This window comes from Petromyzon marinus, chromosome 5 (genome assembly GCF_048934315.1).
Source record: "Petromyzon marinus isolate PM22_M1 ecotype Great Lakes invasive population chromosome 5, UKy_Petmar_22M1.pri1.0, whole genome shotgun sequence".
Lineage (NCBI taxonomy): Eukaryota > Metazoa > Chordata > Hyperoartia > Petromyzontiformes > Petromyzontidae > Petromyzon > Petromyzon marinus.
Genome location: NC_133671.1, coordinates 13,486,447 through 13,506,585, shown reverse-complemented (window position 1 = coordinate 13,506,585; position 20,139 = coordinate 13,486,447). Strand labels below are relative to the sequence as shown.

Genomic DNA, 20,139 nt, shown 5'->3' with positions numbered 1-20,139 from the left:
GGGCGTGGTTCTGGCCACCCACCCCCTCGTGTACAGTTGCAGCCTTAGTAGGTGCTCGCAAACAGCACTTGCCCCAACAGTCTAAGGATATACGGCGGATCTTTGTGTGTTTTTTGTACCGTTTTTAAATGGATGGGAGTGGAAGGGTGGTGGGAGCAGTGAGTTGGGGGGGGGGCGGTGGAAATGGAGATTCGCTTTGTAAAAGTCTCATAAACAACACCTTGGGAGTGGGGGGTAGGGGGGACTGTCGGTTAAACCTGTAAATTAAAAGTTTGTTCTGCCTAAATAATAGTGGTTGGGGGTTCTGCATTGAACAATCTTCACGGTGAACGTTTAAAGCAGGCGAGCGAGGTTTTGGGAGCGCGTGTGTGCGTTTCGTGGGAGGGGGAGGGGTGCGGTGGAGGCTTTGGTATGCACGGAATCTTCCCCGCCACGGGGTCCACTCTTTGCGGTCGTGGTTTTGAGATGTTTGCGATGAGCCCCGTGCAGGCTCTTTTTTTCTCCATCCAATCAGCCGTGACCGAGCTTCCGCGTGCGTGCGTGCGTTCGTTTTGGCCCGCAGTGGGTTGCGTTTGCTCAATTAAAATCCTTGTTTGCGTGTTGATCTTTGGATGGTTAGAGATTTGCCCGAGTTGTCACGACTGCACGCACTGCTGTATCGGTGTTTATTTTTTGAGCAGATGGAATGATTATTTTTTTTCTTCTTCCGCCGGGCACGTCTTAACGCACTTTCTGGTTTTTACGGTGAAAGATAACCCACGTGAGAGATTACGATGAGCTCGGAACCCCACTGACATATTTCGGACATTTATTTAAAAAAAAACATTGTGCTCCATCTACAAGTTAATAAATCGCTTCGTCCAAAACCTCTCTCCGACGATAGACCGGGTAGCGTGCAAGCATTTATCAACGCAATTTGGCCGAGGCAGGGAAGAGGGGGAGCGGGGAGGGTGTTGGAGGGTGGTGGTGGCGGCGGGGGAGAGATTGAGCCCTGGGTCACAATCTGCCGTACTCCCTCCCCTCCAGTTTCCTTTTCCAGAGGAAACCCTCGGCCCGTCGAGCACTGTACACGGCTGTGGCCAAGCGAAAGAGGAAATGCGATCGTAGCGTGCAGAAAAGCCGCGCTGCCGCGCGTGTGCGTGCACAAGCGGCAGGTCTACACGCGCCATGTTCCTCGCTTGCGTTTTGTGTGTGTGTGTGCGGCGAGCGTGTGACCTTGCTTGATTCCCTTCCCTTATGTGTTTGCAAGCGTGTTGAGCTCGGCAAAAAAAAAAGAGGCGAGCCCATGCAACGCAGCAGTTTCTGGTTTTGTCCGAATGCTTTGGCGCGCGACACGCGGCGTTTACCGTATTTAGTTGTTTCATTGGTCGCCGTGTCCCCAGCAAATAATTAAATTGTCTGTTGCTTAACTGAGCTGGAAGCTGCCGGCTAAGTTCGCATTGAATGTCGTATTTTTTTGGGCCAATCGTATTTAACAGCGAGTTCCCCCACCCCCCCCTCCCTCTCCACTTCTGGTGATGATTAAATTGCAGCGTTGTTGCGAAAGCGTGTTCCGCATGAATTTTTTTTTATTATTCGGAGAACCATTTTAGGAGCGCATTGTTGGGTAAACGTAGAAATAGTGACCCGGTCCGCCCGTTCATGTTGACGCTAAACAAACGTAATGTTTGGTTATGAAGGTGCACGTGAATAGTTTCTGTCTCGCAACACACGTTGGAAACCCCATTCGTGTGTGCTTTTAACGCAAGAGCATTCCAACATCTGTCTGCATTAAATATGTATACACTCGCAGGTGAAAACCGAACCAACTTGGTGTCTTGCAGGACAATTCTGCTTTGTGCCCATTGAGATGTTCGACGGTGGCGGTTAATTTTTTTATTAAGCCAATTCTGTGTCATTGCAATGGAGCTTGCTTAAAAAAAAGTATTCATCATTCACGAAAGCCAGGCTCTCGGCCAGCAATACCGAGAGCTTGGCTTTTCGAATCCACACAGCAGCAGCCCAATGGTAGCAAGTCGATGGTCTCAGCCTGGGTCACCACAACAACCCCATTTTTTTAATGCCATTCTAATTCTTATAATCTTTACATCATAATGAAACCGCTTGTCAGTTGCATGGGTTTATTGCGGTTGACTGAGATCATTCGTCTTTTGAAGTACCCTGGTTTAAATAGTGGGAACATTCCCTTATCGTATTGCACCTTAGCTCGGCTCCAGACAGGCGATTGCGTCTGCCATAGGTGTGGCTGCTGGCTCACTGACGGCACATTGTGAGCTTTGTGTGTTGTAAAAGCTGGCAAAGTGAGGATCAAAGATGCAGGGGTATAGCGCGATTGGCACTGGCCCTGGTGCATGGAATTGTGTCCCATTCCCCCCCCCCACCGCCACCACCACTGCTTTTGTAGCCCGATGCCTGGGTCCCTACTGCCTAGGACCCCGGTGCATTTGCACTGCCTGTACACTCGATAGCCACAGCAGGGCGAAGACGATATCGGCAGCAGACGTTATGGTTTGTTACCAAATTATGGTGCTAAATGTTACCAGAAGTTCCATGATTTGCCTTGACCTCATGGTTCAATACATTTCCACGATTTGATTCAGGACGAGATATATTTCGTTGAATATTGTGGTGATTGTAGCTGCCGCTGTATTGGTTTAAAAAAAAAGACCGATTTCTTAAATGGTCTCCTCAATGGGACTGTGACATTGCATTATTTTCAAGGTGGGGTGAATCTTTACATCCAAAGTCATGAGCTTAAGAACGAAAGTTACTCAATATTTATAATTACATTTGTATTACTACATTGCGCATAACTACAGCCTTTGACCACAGCACATCGACTGCTCTCGATCTCGTCAGATCTCAGAAGCCAAGCAGGCTTGAGCCTGGATAGTGCTTGGATTGACTAGATTATTACTAATATGAGCCAAGAATGTCTGTGTGTAACGTGCGTGACGTCACTCCACATGCCGCACCCCTTCCCTCATTAATAATCATGAGCGGGTGACGTCACTCCACATGGGGGTGGGGGGGGGGGCGCCTCCTCCCCCCTCCTCAGCGTCAACTCACAACCCTCACTACAAAAGGCAGAACCCTCACGTCACGTGATCTCCGTGACGCTGTTGAGACATCAAAGTAAAAAGGGCGTCATGATGAACAAGGGATTATAACCTTAAAATAAAATAGGTCTGTGTCACCGCGCCCTTACAAATTGCACACGCATTGATGCAATGAATATCACGTCACGGTCTGCTTTTCGCTTGCAAGTTTCAGATTTACTTCAATACACCCGTCCTTGGACGCCCTATAGGCTCATATAGAATACGGTGCAGGGCTACGTTGTGTGGGCAGCAGAGGGCAGTGCAGAAATCCGTTGTTATACTGTAATTCTATGCTCCCCTCCTTCGCTAACGTGCGCCGACGAGCGTGGTGAAGTATGGTCATACTTCCTCCAGCACGGAGAGTGAATGAAAAGCACTGCAAATGTACACTGGGCCTAATTTACGGCTCTGGCAAAATCTGCAATCGGAGCATGCACTATCTTATTTTATATATATAGATCTCAAGAGCGATCATTTTCGTTAATATTATTTTCGTGAAATGCCACCCGTGCACTGAGAAGCAATTTTCTGTTGAAAGGGCCCCGGCATGAAGCTGCCTTTCTTGGGCACAGTCACAGAGCTGCTTTTGTGCCATATCTGGAATAGGGAAAAGTCAGATTTACTGTCAGGATTTTTTTTGTTATAATGAAGGCTCTTGTGTTGCCCTCTCCCCGCAACTCCCCCCTTCCCCACCATACCACCACCACCACCACACCCCTTTCTTCACCGTGCTGGAGAGGGCCCGTGAGTGATGGCTGACAGCTGTGACCTCGTATAGCCGCGCGCGTGTATTCTTCCTCCTGGAAGCAGCGATTCTGTGAGGATGGGATTGTACGGGTGAAGGGGGGGGTGGTGAGGGGGGGTGAACGGAGGGGGGGGGGGTGAACGGAGGTGGGGGGTGAACGGGGGGGGATCAGAAGGGTCCTTCGTACGGTGGGGAGTTGATAAGCAATGTGTATATTTTAATGTCGAGTTGATGAGCAATGTGTATATTTTAATGTCGAACTTGGTGAGTTAGTGGGCCAGTGGACCGGTTCAGGAGTTGTGAAACAATCAGGGCAGTGCCGTCACTGTGGTCCACGGTTTTAGATACACGTTTTGCCTCGCATGGAGAGATGTACATGGGCGTGCATCGAGACCCATAAATTCGCATAGTCCAGATTAAAGTCCCACAACCCACTTGGGAATCGAGCGCAGTGCCCTCGCTCAACCGGGAGGCTTGGGTGGTACCGTTAGAAGCCTTTTCCAGCTGCACGGAAAAACGTGCATCCTGCCACGGCGCTGCCAGCATGCTTTTTATTACTGTTGCACTGTAACCTTTTACTCTCTCTCTCTCTAACAGAATCGCATCCTTGCCAAGCCGACCTTTGAGACCTGTAAATTAAGCGAGGCCTATGTTTAGCATAAAAAATACGCCAAACGATTCGCTTTCAGTTTTTGTTTCATATGTTCAGGAGGCTTGTGGGTTTTTTTTACAGTTCTTGCCAAAATTTCACTTGGGACTGTAGATTCCTTGGAACTCTAGATTCCTTGGAAGCAATAATCGAGTTTGTTTGAAAACGGTATTCATTGTTTCTCAGCTAGTTTGCAGTGCATGTGCGATTTATCGATTCGATAAACCGATTCGGAGTTGAGAGTTGATTTGGAGAATAAATTGGATTGTGTTAAGTGGCAAATGTAGCGTCCAGTAGTGGCACGTGAACCCAGTGTTTACACACAACGTACACACATTGAAAATAATTTATTCTTGCGTGATTCAGTGTGTTTATCGTCCTTATAAGAACTGAAATTCATGAATCTGTATCGTTAACACACCGAGTAAGAATGCAGTTAGATAAAAAAAAGTAGTACAAATTCAAGTCAAGCAAAATGCACAGTAGCATAAAATGATGGCAGTGGTTGAGTTTTCACCGGAGAAATATCTTTGGGCAATTTAATGTTTTGATGCTCTACTTCAGTATATTGTACACTTCTAATATTGTTACAATTTATATACAGTACACGTGTATTTTATGCATATGAACGTCATGGTGGGACCCCGGGGTCCCGAATAAACGGAAGTCAAAATCGTAATTTATTTTTGGCGACTTGTCCCACCGCGCACATAAACGCCGTGACCCACCTGGCGCGCATCACGCGCCGCTTGGACGAATGCGCAGAAGAAACAAAACTTTGAATCTTTGATTAGCGCATCGTGTAGAGCTCGTCGAGGGGAATAGATTGCCGTATGTTTAGCCTTCAGCAGACGTAAAATGACTTCGCAACGCGGTTCGTGCGAGTGCCCGGGGACCTTATGGGGACCACTGGGTCCCGCCGTAAGGTTCACATGAAGTCCAGCACATGCACAATCTCAGCACAGCGCCATCTGGTGTGCGAGACCGTGATTGTTACGCGTGCAGGCCGGTGTGTGCGACGACGCATTGAAAACAGAAGTTGAAATAGCTTCCAAATGCTCGCCACCATGGATGCATTGTATCGGAATGTACGAGAATCGATATGATTTTTCTTTTCAGTCGGGACCCGTATTGTCTGTAATGAATTAGCTGGGAAAAGCCGCTCGGTGCGCCACATCCAACGCGACGGCGTCGCTAACGCAGCACCGTGTGTCCGTGTCGCTTGCAGCAAAGCGCCGTTTGCGTTGGCGCTGGCGATCGCTCGAGCCGCAGCCGAGAGGGTGCCGCAGCAGGACCTCGGCCCTCACCAGCGCGAGGCCAGGGAGTGCGACGGAGAGGGAGAGCCCCGGCGTACGTGAACGCGTCGCTCGCGAACCGGGGGCGATTTTTTGTTTTATACGTGACCGTTTGCGATAGCGGTGTCTTGTAACTTTGACGGTATGTTTTTTTAGATCCCCGGTTTTTTTTTTTTTTGGGGGGGGGGGGGGGTCCCGTGTCGGCACTTAGCTGTACCTTGACAGGTCGGAGTGCAGGTTACACGAACATGCTTCCGGTTACGGGTTCACTCGACGTGAGCTGCCGTAGGTTCTTTGTGTTGCTGCGACTTTACAATCTGCGCCACTTAGAAATTGAGTGCTGGTGGTGATGCAAGGAATAATTTAAAAAAATCTAATGACGAGAAAAATTCGAATGTGATATAACCATTATACCGTCTATTAGTCCTTCAAAGTACAAATTTAATGGGTAATAGTTTTTTTAATCATAATTATGGCATTTTCTGTTTTTTAATAAATATTTTTTGGGCTATAAAACACTTTTGGAGTAAAGATAATCACAATTTATTATCTTTTGCTAAAATGATAGTACAATTCTCGTGGACCTATTCTCTGCGATATACCATAGCACGGCAACCCCAGCTATAATGGGTTCACATATATCCTTACGAATTTACATATTTGTACAATGGTCACCATACTTTTAATGAATATTTCTTTAACTTAAATGTAATGTTACTATGATCAGTATAAAAAAAATGATCTGCCCAAGTTTACTTGCGCTACAGGGAATGTATTATTTAACAGTGATTTATGGTTGTGCAAATATTTTAAATATCCCATGTGAGGTTTTCTTTTTGCTCTTATCTGTTTGCCTCATTGCTGTACTTTATTAGTTTAACTTACTTTTTGGTGACCCAGCTCACTTTGACAAATGAGACAAACCTGGTTTCTTGAGTTCTCATCTGGTTAAAGAAATCATCTTAAACTCGACCAATACAATAATAATGATGATGATGTTAAACAGGCGGGGGTCATTCTCGTTGACGTATCGATTTGCTCTGCCGCATCCGAAATTCCCGATTCGAGCTCCCGTCTTGCCGTTTGCGGTAGAAGGACATGAAAGGGGTTTTCATTTGCAGCAAATTCGACGGTCTCGGCACGGGGCGCCCCCCCTGATGATCGTAAAAAAAATCCCATGGCAAACCTTGGTAATGGCGCCCACTTTGCTTGTAGCCAGCGCCGAGGTTCAATTGAACCGGTGACTGACACGGAGCAAATTGCAACATTCCTCACCCCAGCTAAAAGACCCTTGTGTCTTGTGTGGTGGGTAAGCGAGGCCTGTGGAGAGCCTCCCCAAGAGTGTGTGTAAGCTTGCAGTGCATCCATCTTTCCTGGTCTCTTATCATTTAAGGCAAAGCTGTCTTGCAGTCCACAGGGGATCCTCAAATTGAGTAATGATGCGTTTCTGCATTCAGGATGTGGCCGATTGGGCTATAATTAGTGAAAAACGCACATTAATTTCTTCCTACTGTTGGCAGAGTCACAAGATTGCTGATTTCATTTTTGCAGAAAATGTCCGCGGAAAAATGCGCAACTTGGTTCGTATAAAGAAGCATAGCAAACGTAAGCGTAACAAAGTCGACAGTACTTTTGGATAAAATGTATAGTTGAATACTGTTCTTGGACTTTTTGTCGGAACGTTAATTAACTTCAAGGCTCATCAATCATTAGATAACTGCTTTTCACACTTCTTTCCCCCAATTTTGATCCTAATTGTGCTATTGGCAACAAAGTAATGAGAAGAAATTATCAATCGGATGTCTAACGGAGAACTGCAACCCTTTTCATGTCGGAGAACAGCTCGCGGAAGTGAAAATATCGCAAAGCTATCTCAGAGATTCCCTTTTAAGTGACCTCTGGTACACACAGGGGGCAGCTATTTTGCAGCTGCTCTGCCATATAAGAGAGTAATGTTTGCCACGTGACAAACTCGTATATTTAAATTATCAGAGTTAGAGATTTGGCCAATTAAATCTAGAACTAAATATAACATTGTTTCCTTCGTGCACTCATTGGTTGAACCGGGCTGAGATCATAATCTCGCTAAACTCGAGAAACCCATTTTAATCTCAGGCGGTTTCCTGGATTTGAATCCAGGATCTCATTAATGCCAGCTCAGCGGCTTGGCCAGCCATCTAGTTCTTGAAAGTCTAAGCTAATAATTGCACTGTGCTACCGCAATAGTCTGTTTTCTCTTTCGTTATTTTTCTGGTTAACAAAGCGCCCTCTTGCGAATTTCTTCCCCCTGCAGAGTATGACGCGTACAAGCTCGCGCGTGTGGTGTGCAACTGCGTGCGGGAGGTGTGTGAAGCCTGGCTGGACGACCTCCCACCATTGCGCACATCGCCACGCCACTTCCAAACGTCACTGCACGCCGTCAAGAACAGCCGGCGCAAGATGGAAGACCGGCACGTCGTGCTGCCCGACTTGAATGCCCTGTTGGGCCTGGAAGTGAGTTTCTCCATCGTCTACGTTAGCTGCCTAGTGGTTTGTGCCATTCGGATTGATTCTTGAACATAGCATTGGAAAGCCCTTCATCCACCAGTCGATTGGCCAAGGACTGAACATGCCTTATCAATTGGCTTAAAACCGTTACTGACATAATGGGGAATTTGGCTATTAAGGTTTTTTTTCTCTTGATGTTGCAAAAAATCATCAGTGTGGAATACACGATGAACGAAAAAATATTGAAAGTGGTTGAGCAATAAGTTATCAAACTGGCATTACCGATCTTGCTTGCCAATGGTTAATATTTAGTTTCTCATTAATGGCCTTTTTTATTACTTAATAGGCTAAAATAAATTAAGCCACGCCAATGCAGTCTTCATGCCGGCGCTAATCATGCATTTGAGATGCAAATCACTGGCTTCTTTAATATTTTATGCCAATGTAAACACCCCCAATTTGGTTGTTTCCCAGATATAAACATACATTTGTAAACATAAAGGATATCGCGGTATTAGCTTTATTAAGAGGCTTCGATGGTAATTTCTCAAGTACTTGACATGTTCAGCAATCCAAATTTATGTCAGTGCACTGCAGCTCGGCTCTGGATCGATATTCGATGGCTATCGCAATGATTCGCACTAATAATATGAACTCGCTTGCTCGACTGTATTATTCTTGTAACGGTTCTCCCTTCTCTCGCAATGTAATGAGTTATCGTCATTCATTGGTTGTGATTCGATTAAAACAATAGATTTTTGTTAAAATGTCGGTCCTGTTTTTACTACAGTTTTCATATGTACCGTTAACCGACGTCTAAAATTATCTGTTCATATTTGGGGGTTGTTTTATGACGCTTTCATGATAGTCGGTGCAGGTTTGTGAATTTTGGATGGGCCTCGTACTTTTTACAACATGTATCACAATTCTTATTAAAATAGCACCTTTGTCAATCTGCTGCTGGAAGCCTCTCCCCCATACCCTGTCGGTCATTGCCATTTGATTGACCGTATTTCACCCACGCTCGTCAGCGCGGGTTGGACCTTCTTCTTTCGCACCGTACTTAGCCAACCGTGCTAAACTAACGAATGGCACGGTTGACTTATGGCTTGTTCAGATGTCACTTGCTGCGCAAGGGGTATGGCCGGGATTTTCAAATCGGGCAATCGTGTGAATTGTGTAAACAATCCGTTCTCACACGTGCGATGCACCGAGTGTCTTGTGAGCCTCGGGGGGATGTCGTCGATGAGTCGCGTCACGTCTGTGTTATTGCACTCGCTGCGCCCGTGCCCTGGCCCACCGCGCGTGCAGGACGCAGAGGAGCAGCAGCAGCAGCAGACGTACCTCGCCGTGTTTGACGGCCACGGCGGGGTGGAGGCCGCAGTGTACGCGGCCACGCACCTGCACGTGAACCTCTTGCAGCAGGAGATGCTGGCGCGGGACCCGGCTCGTGCCCTCCGGGAGGCCTTCAGCCTCACCGACCGCAACTTTGTGCAGAAGGCCGTCCGAGAGGTAACCGCCACCCGCCGCCACCAGCGTCGTGTGACCAACGATGGCCCCGACGCTTGTTAAACGTCCATTTGCATTCGAGCCTGATGGATTGGGTCACTTTCAGGAATCTCCGATGTAGCTCTGTGGTATTCCTTTCCGTGGGTCGTTGACCTACACGAAGCGTTGTTGCCGCTCCGGGATTCCACGTCCCGTGAACCCAAATGATGCCCGAGAGTGCGATTGCGATGAAACCGTGCATTTCTGTTGCGTGGCGCACAGAACCTGCGCAGCGGCACGACGGGCGTGGTGGCGCTGGTGCGCGGGGACATGCTACACGTGGCGTGGCTCGGGGACTCGCAGGCCCTGCTTGTCAGGGACGGCTGCCCCGTCGAGATCATGACTCCGCACAAGCCCGAGCGAGAGGTGACGCTGCTAAACCGACATCGCCAATTTTCGCGTTGTGCGTTCACTCTGCAAGACGGTCTCGCCGGCACGGCGTAGTCTCTTTCAGCGGTTCATCTCCGAACTCGGCTGCACGTCTGATTGTGCAAGAAGGGAAATGCGACCAAATCACACCGACCATTTGTGATGTCCTTCACTGGCTGCCAATTAAACAAAAGATTTGATTACAAGCTGTGCACATTCGTATACGTGTGTTTACACCAATTTTGTCCATGCTATCTGATGGATGCGTGTGTGCCGGTACACACACGCACAAACCCAGACACGTGTGTGTGCCGGGTATTCTCCATTGTTAATCGTCGACATATTCGTTCAGCAGCTCTTTTGACCTTGATCGTTTCCGCACACTCGGACAGCGAGATTTGGAATTCGAAGCTTCGTGATCAGCGGTCCATCCGTCTGGAACTCGTCTATCCGTCCACTCGCCCACTCGCCTACTCAGGAGTCCATAGGCTTGGAATCCGCTGCTGTTGCACGATGTTCGAGACTTTACAGACACTTAACCGGTTCAGTAGAAAATGCGAGATAGAACTGTTCAATAGAGCTCACAATGTATGAATGTTGCGCACTTATGATAACCTAGGTTAGACGAGTTGCGTGTTTATAAATGTACTTCCTCCGCTCAGTGGGTGGTAACCATGCATCTAACAATGCATCAATTGCCCAGGTGTTTAAAAAATATATATTGTTTAGAACCCAATTCACCACGACGGCTCGTTATGCATATTGTACAACCCTGCTCTGAAAGGAAAAACGTCTACCGTTGAGGATGAAAGTTTGCATCGACGAGTTACTTGCCGTCTGGGATGCAGTTTTTGGTGCACCGTCAGCATTTAACAGCGCGCAATGGAAGGCTGCCAGCCTTTGTTTTTGCCAACTAAACAGCCCTTATTTATATTGGCGTTTAGTGTAACAGGGCTAATGTTACCACTCAAGCCAGCAACCCCCTCTTCATCTGCTGCCACCCATATCCTGTCTACTCCGGACCTCAGCCCGACTACCCAGGACCAGCCACGCAAGCACTGTACACGTGCTTGTGCATGACTTAAGTACGTGCTCATGGCGTACGCTGCTTAAAATCACCGCGTTTTGCTTCATGTACCCTTTTTTTAATATTCATCACCGATAGCGGGTACAGGCCCGCTGGCCCGTAACGCAAGGCGGCCAGTGACTAAGAACACTCATTATAATATATCCTCCTCATCGGCCATGATCAATCCACTGCTGGACGATGGTCTTCCCCAGGTGTTGCCATCTGTCATGTTCCCAGCATCTGGACATGAGCTGTTTGCAACGCTCTTGTCAACGATGGGATAAAGGATAAGAGTTTACGAGCGTGAAATCGAGCGAGGTTATAGGAACTTGTGAAAAAGGGCCGCTGGGAGGGGAGTTCCAAGGTTAGGCCGCTCTCTAGCAATGAAGGAAGAAGGAGAAAAATGGGTTCACAATATATCGTTTGAGCATAGAGTCGAGAGGAATCGGTTTGGTAGCATGAGTCTTTGACATTACCACATCACCAGAGGCATGAAGTTTGAGAATAATATTTGTAGTGGCTGTGAAAGCGTGACAAGGAAGCAACTGAACAACAGAGTGCCGTGAATCGGCGAACCCGTGCGCTAAAACTATGTGAAGCAATGCACTTTGTATCCCTTCGAGGGAAAGACTTAATTTAGTTTATTTAGTACTCGCGAGAAGCTTGACACGCCTCCCCAGTAGAGCATTTATGTGGGCGAGTCTGTTAGCGTGTCGATCCCACTTTGACAGATGGGGGTCTGCATCGATTCACGATGGCCTGGCGTATGGCCTCGCCCCAACAAGAACATTGACCCTGGTAACAGTTGTAGTAACCACAAAAGAGTGACAATGAGGTAACAGAACGATAGTGAGAGACTGGAGTTCACGAGAACGATGAACCCTGATTGCAGTGGGTAGGAACCATGGAAGTGATAGAATTGGAATGAGAGATGGGGGGGGATGACTATGAACACTCATAATGAAGCTATGAAACCATTGACTTTGTATCCGCCTACAGGTAGATTCAATTTTTTTTGTTAGCACCCACAGTGAGATGGACACACCGCCAGCGGATCAGTCCGCCCATTCGCTTGGGGTGGCTGGGATCGGTTGCGTTTGATCCGGGGTTGTGACCTGTTGCGCGGTGACCTCTTCCGCACGGCGTTGTCGCAGGTCTCACCGCCGTGTGGGGGTTTTGCCCCATTGTGTGGTTTGTGTGCAGGACGAGAAGAAGCGAATTGAAGCGCTAGGAGGGTGCGTGGTGTGGTTCGGGGCCTGGCGAGTCAATGGCACCCTCTCTGTGTCCAGGGCTATCGGTCAGTTCGGCGTCGACTCCCGCACGGAGACACAAAATAGAAATGTTTCACTCGCATATATAAATAAATACAAATTCTGATAAGTCTGCAATGATGCATCGATGGAAAAATAGATTCGGATGCTCTCACCATACCTGCATCGAATTGTGCTCGTAATTAGCGTACGTTTTCAATTTGCATCTGTCGTGTGTGGCTAACGTTAACCGGTCCACGGCCCTCCTTCAACAACCTGTTTCGGTGAAGTATGGTCAAACAACCCCTGTGACCAATAGGGCATGGAGAGGCCTTCATCCAAGGTTGATCAACCAAAGGGGGGGGATGGTTATTATCCTCATCATATATTTTGCTAGATGCCAATAGGCCTGCGCTAAGCATCTAATATTAAAACAAAGTACATGAAACAAACATGAATACATTTGGGGGGGAAAGAGAATTTCTCAATCGATTACTGCAAGTATACAAAATGAAATTATCAATTGGCACGTGCAAAAAACGCATGCGTAACGACGTTCGACACCGTACAAAATACCAGCGGTGCAACACAAACCTTCAAATAACTATACCTGTGGGCGCGTCTCCACCTCGTGCGCAGGCGACGCGGACTACAAGCCGTACATCTGCGGCGACGCCGAGAGTGCATCGGTGCGTCTCGACGGCACGGAGGACTACCTGCTGCTCGCGTGCGATGGCTTCTTCGACACGGTGCGGCCCGACGAGGCGGTTTCCGTGGCCGCCGCTCACCTGCGCAAGTGCCGGGATGCCGGCACAGCGGAGGACGAAGGCTGCCGGCCCGCCGGCCTGGCGCAACGTCTCGTCACGGCCGCTCGTGACGCCGGCTCCGGTGACAACATCACCGTCATCGTGCTGTTCCTACGCGATCCCGGCACCGTCGTGGTGGACGTGGCGGGCCCGGGCCACTCGGACGGAGTGAAGCCGTGCCGTGGTGGCAGTGGCAGCGGTGAAGAGGAGGAGGAGGAGGAGGAGATGGCGGTGGTGAAGGAACCGCGCGAGGCAGAGAAGGGGATGGTCGCCCACGAGGCGCGGAGAACCTCCGAGTCCGAGGGGGGCAGCGGTGGCGGCCCAGCTCCGCTTGGCGCCTGCGAGTAAAAGCCCGAGGGCACGAGCGGAGGTCGGGTCGTGGGGATGAATCGTGAGCACTACCCCAGGCTCGCCCCATTGTTTTTCTTTTCTTTTACGGCAGGGCAATAAACACCAGCAGTACCCCATGTGCAGCAGAGAAGATACATTGGACAGTAGTTTTGTGTGTTATAATGGTGGGTGTTTTGGGGACAGGCCTACTAAAAAAGATGTTGGGATGCAATTCGGGCATCTTTGTCTGCAGTGACTAACACTAAGAAGAGCATCGTTTCTGCTGGTAGTTTGATTATTTTCTTAGTTTTCATCGTTAAGAGTAAGGTTTAGTTACGTGTTTTTTTTTCTCCCTAAATTGAGTGTAATGCACTTACGGCGTCAAGCGAAATCATTCGTGCCTTTTTTTGCAAATAACCGACCATATCACCTCTTCATTAAGTTTTGCAGTCGCTCAATGAAATGGGCCGTTGCCTTCTTATTCTCCAGGCAGTGGGCCATCTTGAAAGATGACCACGGACAACAAGGGTTACTGCAACTTTTGACTTCATGGTGGTGACAGAAATCGTTTTCCTAGGGTGCAGCTTTGAAACGGTTTTGGGGATGGGAGCAGTTGCTTGCTAGGGCTGTGCCTGGTCGAGAATGGAGTTCGAATAGCCTTCTAGATTTTTTCTGATCAGTCCCCACCCCCCCCCCCCCCCCACCACGTGCAGCTTGTATGTACGTCAAACATCTTACGCACCGTACATATCCAACGGTGCTAATCGGAGGTTAATCTGCACTCTGCGCATTCGATGAAACAATTGATGGGCCGGGGGTGTGGGGGATCGACTCGCTGGTTAGTAACGTGTCCAGTTTATCAAAGCCTGCACAGGGAGTCTCGCACTTAACGTTAATCGGTGCCGTTGGCAGTTTTCCTAAGTTTCTGTGAAGCTCTCCGTTAGAAATACTCACGCTTTCATTTGCCAAAAGTGGTGGAGGAAGTGCGGTCAGCCACTTAAAAGGAATTGTTGTGAGCAGCGCGACTCGGGTCTCTGTAGAAATAATTTGTGGCCCGCTTGGGAATGGGGAAAACCAGCACTTGAGATGGCCTTCCTGTGCAATTACAGCGCTAGCGAGAGTTAACGGCAGGACTTTCGATTGGTCAGTTTCCAGTACACGTTGCGAGCTTGGCGTGATTGCAAACGGAGCACTTAAATGAATTTATAATTGCCCTCAGTTTGGGGGTGGGGCAGGCATGAAAATAATAATTAAGTCTCTATCGATGTATGGTGTGAACATTTTAACTTGGGGTCTCCGATAGGCTTTAAAATTTTATTCAAATCATGTAATGCGTGACCGGCGGTGGATAAGAATAATGTGACGACTTGCCAAGGAAAGCCCAAGTCCTTCAAGCAATATTAATTTTCAAGAGAGACCCTGCTTAGGGACGTTAGACTGTATTTCTCGAGTATTTTTTTTTGTGCGCATGTGGGAGACAAACCATTGTGCCCGGAGAACACCCACCCATGCGTGGCGATAACTCGCCCTCCGTGAGCAACCTACTTGCTCTGTTGCCGTGCTGCCTGTCTATGCGATCCGTAGACCTCCGACGCCTTGCAGGTTGCATGTCGGCACGGCCCTACTTGACGCGAGCTTGGTGATCGGTGAGGACTTTTTTTTTTCCTTTCTAATTGTTGATTTGTCTCAGGATGCAGAGTCGGGAGCAAATCCCACACTGCCGCTAACACCGCTATTGGCACGTCGCAGACACACATTCGAGCCCACGCGTGGGACAGTGCAGTGTTTTGAGTCGCTCTCTACGATGCTCGCTGGTGAGAGTTACTTTGGAGTGATCGCGCACCTCCGTGCGACGTGAGGATTTTGGAATAAGTTGACAGCCCACGTCGTGCACGGCAAATCCCTTTTCAAGTGCATGCGTGCGCGCACGCACGCACGCACGCACACACACACACACGCACACACGCACACACGCGCTCTTGACTGCCATTAGCGGAAGTGTAACTACAATCGTCGGACGTGCACTCAGGCTCTCTCTGGGGATAGCACAATCGAGCCATCTCTTTAGTCGACGACTATTACTTCTTCTGCTGGTACAGGTCTCCAGTCTTGGGGATGGTACTAGGATGTCAAATTGGGAGTCCAGACCCTGATATACATTTAACTGTTCAGCTGTCGCACATTTCGCCATCACGGTGATGTGTGTGTGTGTAAGCATGGCCGTTTCTGCCCCATTCCCAACTCTAACCAGCTTTCCTGGACCCCCCCCCCCCATAACTAAATCTATGACATTTACTAGTGCCACCCCTGACACTTAAAAGGTGCAATAAGTGATTTGCAGAACACAGAACAGTTACCTGTCCTTCCATTTGGTGGCATCGGGGCACACGACTGCCATTTCTCTTTAAAGCATGACACCACTTCCCGTTTATTGACTTGAAAGCTTTAAGTCGCACACGGTATATTTCTTTTTTTTATGCGAGGGGTAAACTTGAATACAATAGCTGTAGATGACGTATCATTAGACAGCTGGGTGATGGCTAGCCATGCAGGTCGTTGGCAAACCTACAAATGCAATGTTATGCAGTTGGCTGGCAGGACCGACGGATTGAATTTTGGTGGCATAAGTTCACTACTGCCTTTTACTTTTCATCGAAGCTGAAGAAAATATTTCTCGCTTCGCTGCTAACGGCTGCACGCTCGTCAGTGTTGGGGATTTTTTTTTCCGTCGGTGTCCGTCTCGGGCTGTCGCCGACTTTAAGGCGAGTTGAACGTAAGCTACCAACGTCACTTATTGCGCCTTTTAAAAAAAAACTACTTTCCTTCATAAAACAAACCAAAGTTAAGAAAAAAAACGTTTTTCGGTGAATGTTTTCAGCAATGCATTAGAGGGATACTTTATATTTTAGGAAAAATGTAGCAGAGCACACCTGCTACATTTTGACAATACCGTGGATGACTTGGGTAGGTAGGGTGTAGCCGCTCTGTAAATATCTGCGCATTTTTGAAACAAGTGGCATTATTATCACCATGACGATGTAAACCTTGCCGACTTTGCCAATTAACGCGAATCAACGAAACTGCTTGCAGATTTAAATGAGCAGGGAGCGTGGTTCTAGAAGTTTGTTTAGTTTTTGTGCAGATTTTGCATTGTGCAGGAATAATAATGTTTTACCTGCCAAGTTACACAAGGGCTTAGTTGTAGAGGAGTCGGGTTTAATGGGCTTACAGAAACATGATAAACTGAAATTGCCCTCCTACGTTTGTGTCGGGGTGAAAGCGAGTGTTTTTGTAAACAAGTGCAGCTACATGTATAAAAGTGAGTTAGTGTAAAATGGTGTACATAAGAAGACAAGTGCGGTGTGCAGACCACACAACGGTGCAAGTTTGTTAACCAAAATAACTTGTTAGGTCGGGTGTGGAGGATGGAAGGGAGGAGGTGATGCGTGTGTGGATGTTCACATTTAATTGCATGCTTTTTGACTATATATGAGCGCCACCGCGGTGAGATGTTAACTACCTCGCCTGGTATACGGGAGGTCGTAGGTTCGATCTCAACCCCTGACGCCTGCTGTATATTTGGAGTTTGCATGTTCTCCCTGTGGTCGTGTGGATTTTTCTCCAGGTCTTCCGGTGACTTTCCTCCACATTTAGAAACATGCGTTCAGAGTAATTGGCTGCTAAAAATTTCCATGTAAGCCAATTCCTTGAGCTATCACTTGTGGTCGGGTCGCTTTGGAAAAAGAGCTACATAGCTCCATGGGCCCTTACCTGGTCAAATAACAAAAAAAATAGTAAAACAAAATATTCATATTTGTTTGTTTGCATCTCAAAAGGGAGACTTCTGTTACAGTGTGCAGGCTGTGGTATTGATGTTCGCCATCGCTGATGGGTTCGCGGAATGGATTCGTTCTTATTATTATTATGACCGTTTTGCCATTTGTAAAAAAAAAATACATACCGTTGTCTTATTATGCTACGCAGTATTTTCGTGTTTATTTAAGGTTGAGAGTTTCATTTCGAATTTCAAAAGTCGGGAGAATTGAGCACTAGACTACAGCAACGTTTGTCTGTTTCACGCAACCTCTGTGGTAAGAATTCGGTCTCTTTCGATAAGCTGTTCCTGGTGTTTGTGCACGCACGTGGGGCCGACCTTTGAGGAACTATGGTGCTTCGGTTTCAGTGTTACGCTCTCTTGCTCCGGCGAACATCTTGCACGGATTACCTTCTGTAGACGTCCATTGCAGGACACATTGAGCTGCTGAAGCCGGGAGTTCATTCGAGGTAACGAGTTGTACTGCATCCAAGGTTTCAGGACGTAAGAAGCGTTAACGCGTGCAAGGTTTATCGTTACCCAATACGCGCCTGTCCACCTGTGCCTTGTGACCTTATCTTGCCTGAAATGACAGCATCGCCTGGTCCTTGTTTGTGCTTTTATCAGCGTCTTAACGAGCGTGTATAGTCCTGCGCCGCCCGTTGCCGTGTGTCAACGGTCTGCGCTTCTTCGTAATTGAGGCACCAACATCCCAACGTGGCCACCCTTGTGGGGTTGGAGGCGGCGTTTTGTGCCCAGTTTGTCGTCCATGCACTTCACCCTCGCCGCGTGGATTAAATTGTCGGGAATGAATTGCCCTCCCAGTGTCTTTGCCCCCCCCCCCCCAATAATATGGCCATAATCGTTTTTATTGCTGTTGGAGGTGGGGTTTTTTTCATCTCCTTGAATAAACTTGAATTTTGATGTGAAAATTAACTGGGGAGAAAAATAAAAGTTTAATGAAATTATTGGTTGTGGCTTCTTATCCCCCGATTTGTATAATTCGGCCTCAAATGTGAAACTATCTTGGTGCTGCGGTTGTGACAACGCCATGAACATTCACGTGCCACCACGTCTGCGAATGCCAGAGTAGTAAACGTGTTCTCATCTTGACTACCAACTATAATCTGGAGTGGTTTTGCCCGTAGAGCTGTACCACTGAATAGTTTCTTGCTCAATAGTCCATCCAACTTATGTACATGAAGCACAACACTAAGCTTATATTGCATAACCTTTATCATTTCCCTTGGATATATGATTTTTATACTTGATGTTCATTACAATGAAGCTTTTGGGGTTGGAATTTATGTGTTAAATGCAAAACTATTCTACCGATTTAGAACGGGAAAGTTTGGTTTAAAATGCACCCACTGTGAGGTCTGTTTCTGAAAATGGCCAAATGATGCTTGTGACTGCTTGCTTGTTTTTGTGTACTAGTAAGAATAATAATAATAGAGCATGGTGCATGTTGGCTTTTTTGGGAAGAGTTTGAGAATTATCAATATGCTATAGTACATTAGTGGCAGCGGGTGTTTAATTAAAAAAAAACACAAGCTTATTTATGTTGAATTATTTATTTACCAAAAAACATAAACAAGCCTAAATTTCAAGTGCTGTCCTTTTTTTTAGTCCTGTTCAATCATGGGGTTACTGTTTTCCTATTTGTATTTTTCTAGTGGGTCACTCACTGTACTCCTTAAAACGAGTCCTCCTTAACACCTCTGCTGGTCTGAGCTTAAGTTCTTCACAGTATTACCTTCAATTCCTACAAATAAACGATGTATATGAAACTTGGGACCCGCGTTGTTGTGTCCTCGCTGCGTGAGTTGTCGCTGGTGTCTGCGCCCCCCCCCCCCCCAATTAAGGTCTTACGTGCCGATTCAACAGCCGTGTGATTCATCTTCTTTGGTTCTTTCGGTAAAGTCACGTAGAATGAGAATACATCTCCCGTGGCTCATTCGTACAAGTCCCCCCCCCCTCCTCCATATCCTGTGACGAGGATCTGTGCGGGGGTTATTGACTGACGTTGACCTTCCGCAACAATGACTGGCGGACGCGACGGCATGCCGTGAAGAGGGTGTTCGTGGCCCGTCACGTTTACTCGGTGCTGGGTGCTGAGTGCTGGCCTGCACACGAGGCAGGAATCGGAAGGCTTAACTTTTTCGTGACTGCAGGAATTAATATTCTTGGTTATTTCGGTAAAGTCACGTAGATAGAAAATAGAAATGAAAGATAATTAAATGAATTGAAAATAAAGCAAAAAAAACAAGACGTTTCGATCGCAACACAAGCGGTCTTCTTGATGAAGACCGCTTGTTATTTTCAATTTTTATTTATTTAAATGTATTATCTTTTATTCTCCAGCTACGCTGCTTTACAGAAAGAACCAAGAATATGAATCCGAAGGCTTTGCGATGGTCGATGTATCCCCCACGCCCAGGATGAAATTCGAGTTTGGACAGTGGGGCAGTGAGTGACGTAGCTCGCTGCGGTGTGCAGGGTCTCTTGAACTGCCCCTGGGCCCAGGCGCCAGGCTCTGAAGAGAAGAGGTTGGAACGACATTGGGGGCCCCGTATCAGGACGCGCTCGTTCGCATAAAACTCGCCACTGGTGCAAGCCTTGGCCGGCAATCAAACTCGTGTCAACTGGGTTTATAGAACAATGTGCCAACCAGGG

General features: G+C 47.6%; 1 protein-coding gene across 2 annotated transcripts in view; it reads left to right on the top strand.

The window, feature by feature from the left end:
• PPM1F (protein phosphatase, Mg2+/Mn2+ dependent 1F) overlaps window positions 1–19,258 on the top strand; it is a 37,271-nt gene extending 18,013 nt beyond the window's left edge. For both annotated transcript variants that reach the window (XM_076061649.1, XM_076061640.1), the window contains exons 3-8: window positions 5,724–5,845; window positions 8,084–8,283; window positions 9,589–9,789; window positions 10,048–10,191; window positions 12,467–12,560; window positions 13,153–19,258. In XM_076061649.1, coding sequence (XP_075917764.1) covers window positions 5,724–5,845; window positions 8,084–8,283; window positions 9,589–9,789; window positions 10,048–10,191; window positions 12,467–12,560; window positions 13,153–13,667 — 1,276 coding nt within the window. In that variant the 3' untranslated portion in view covers window positions 13,668–19,258. The remainder of the gene's footprint in view (window positions 1–5,723; window positions 5,846–8,083; window positions 8,284–9,588; window positions 9,790–10,047; window positions 10,192–12,466; window positions 12,561–13,152) is intronic.
• The last annotated feature ends 881 nt before the right edge of the window (window positions 19,259–20,139 follow it).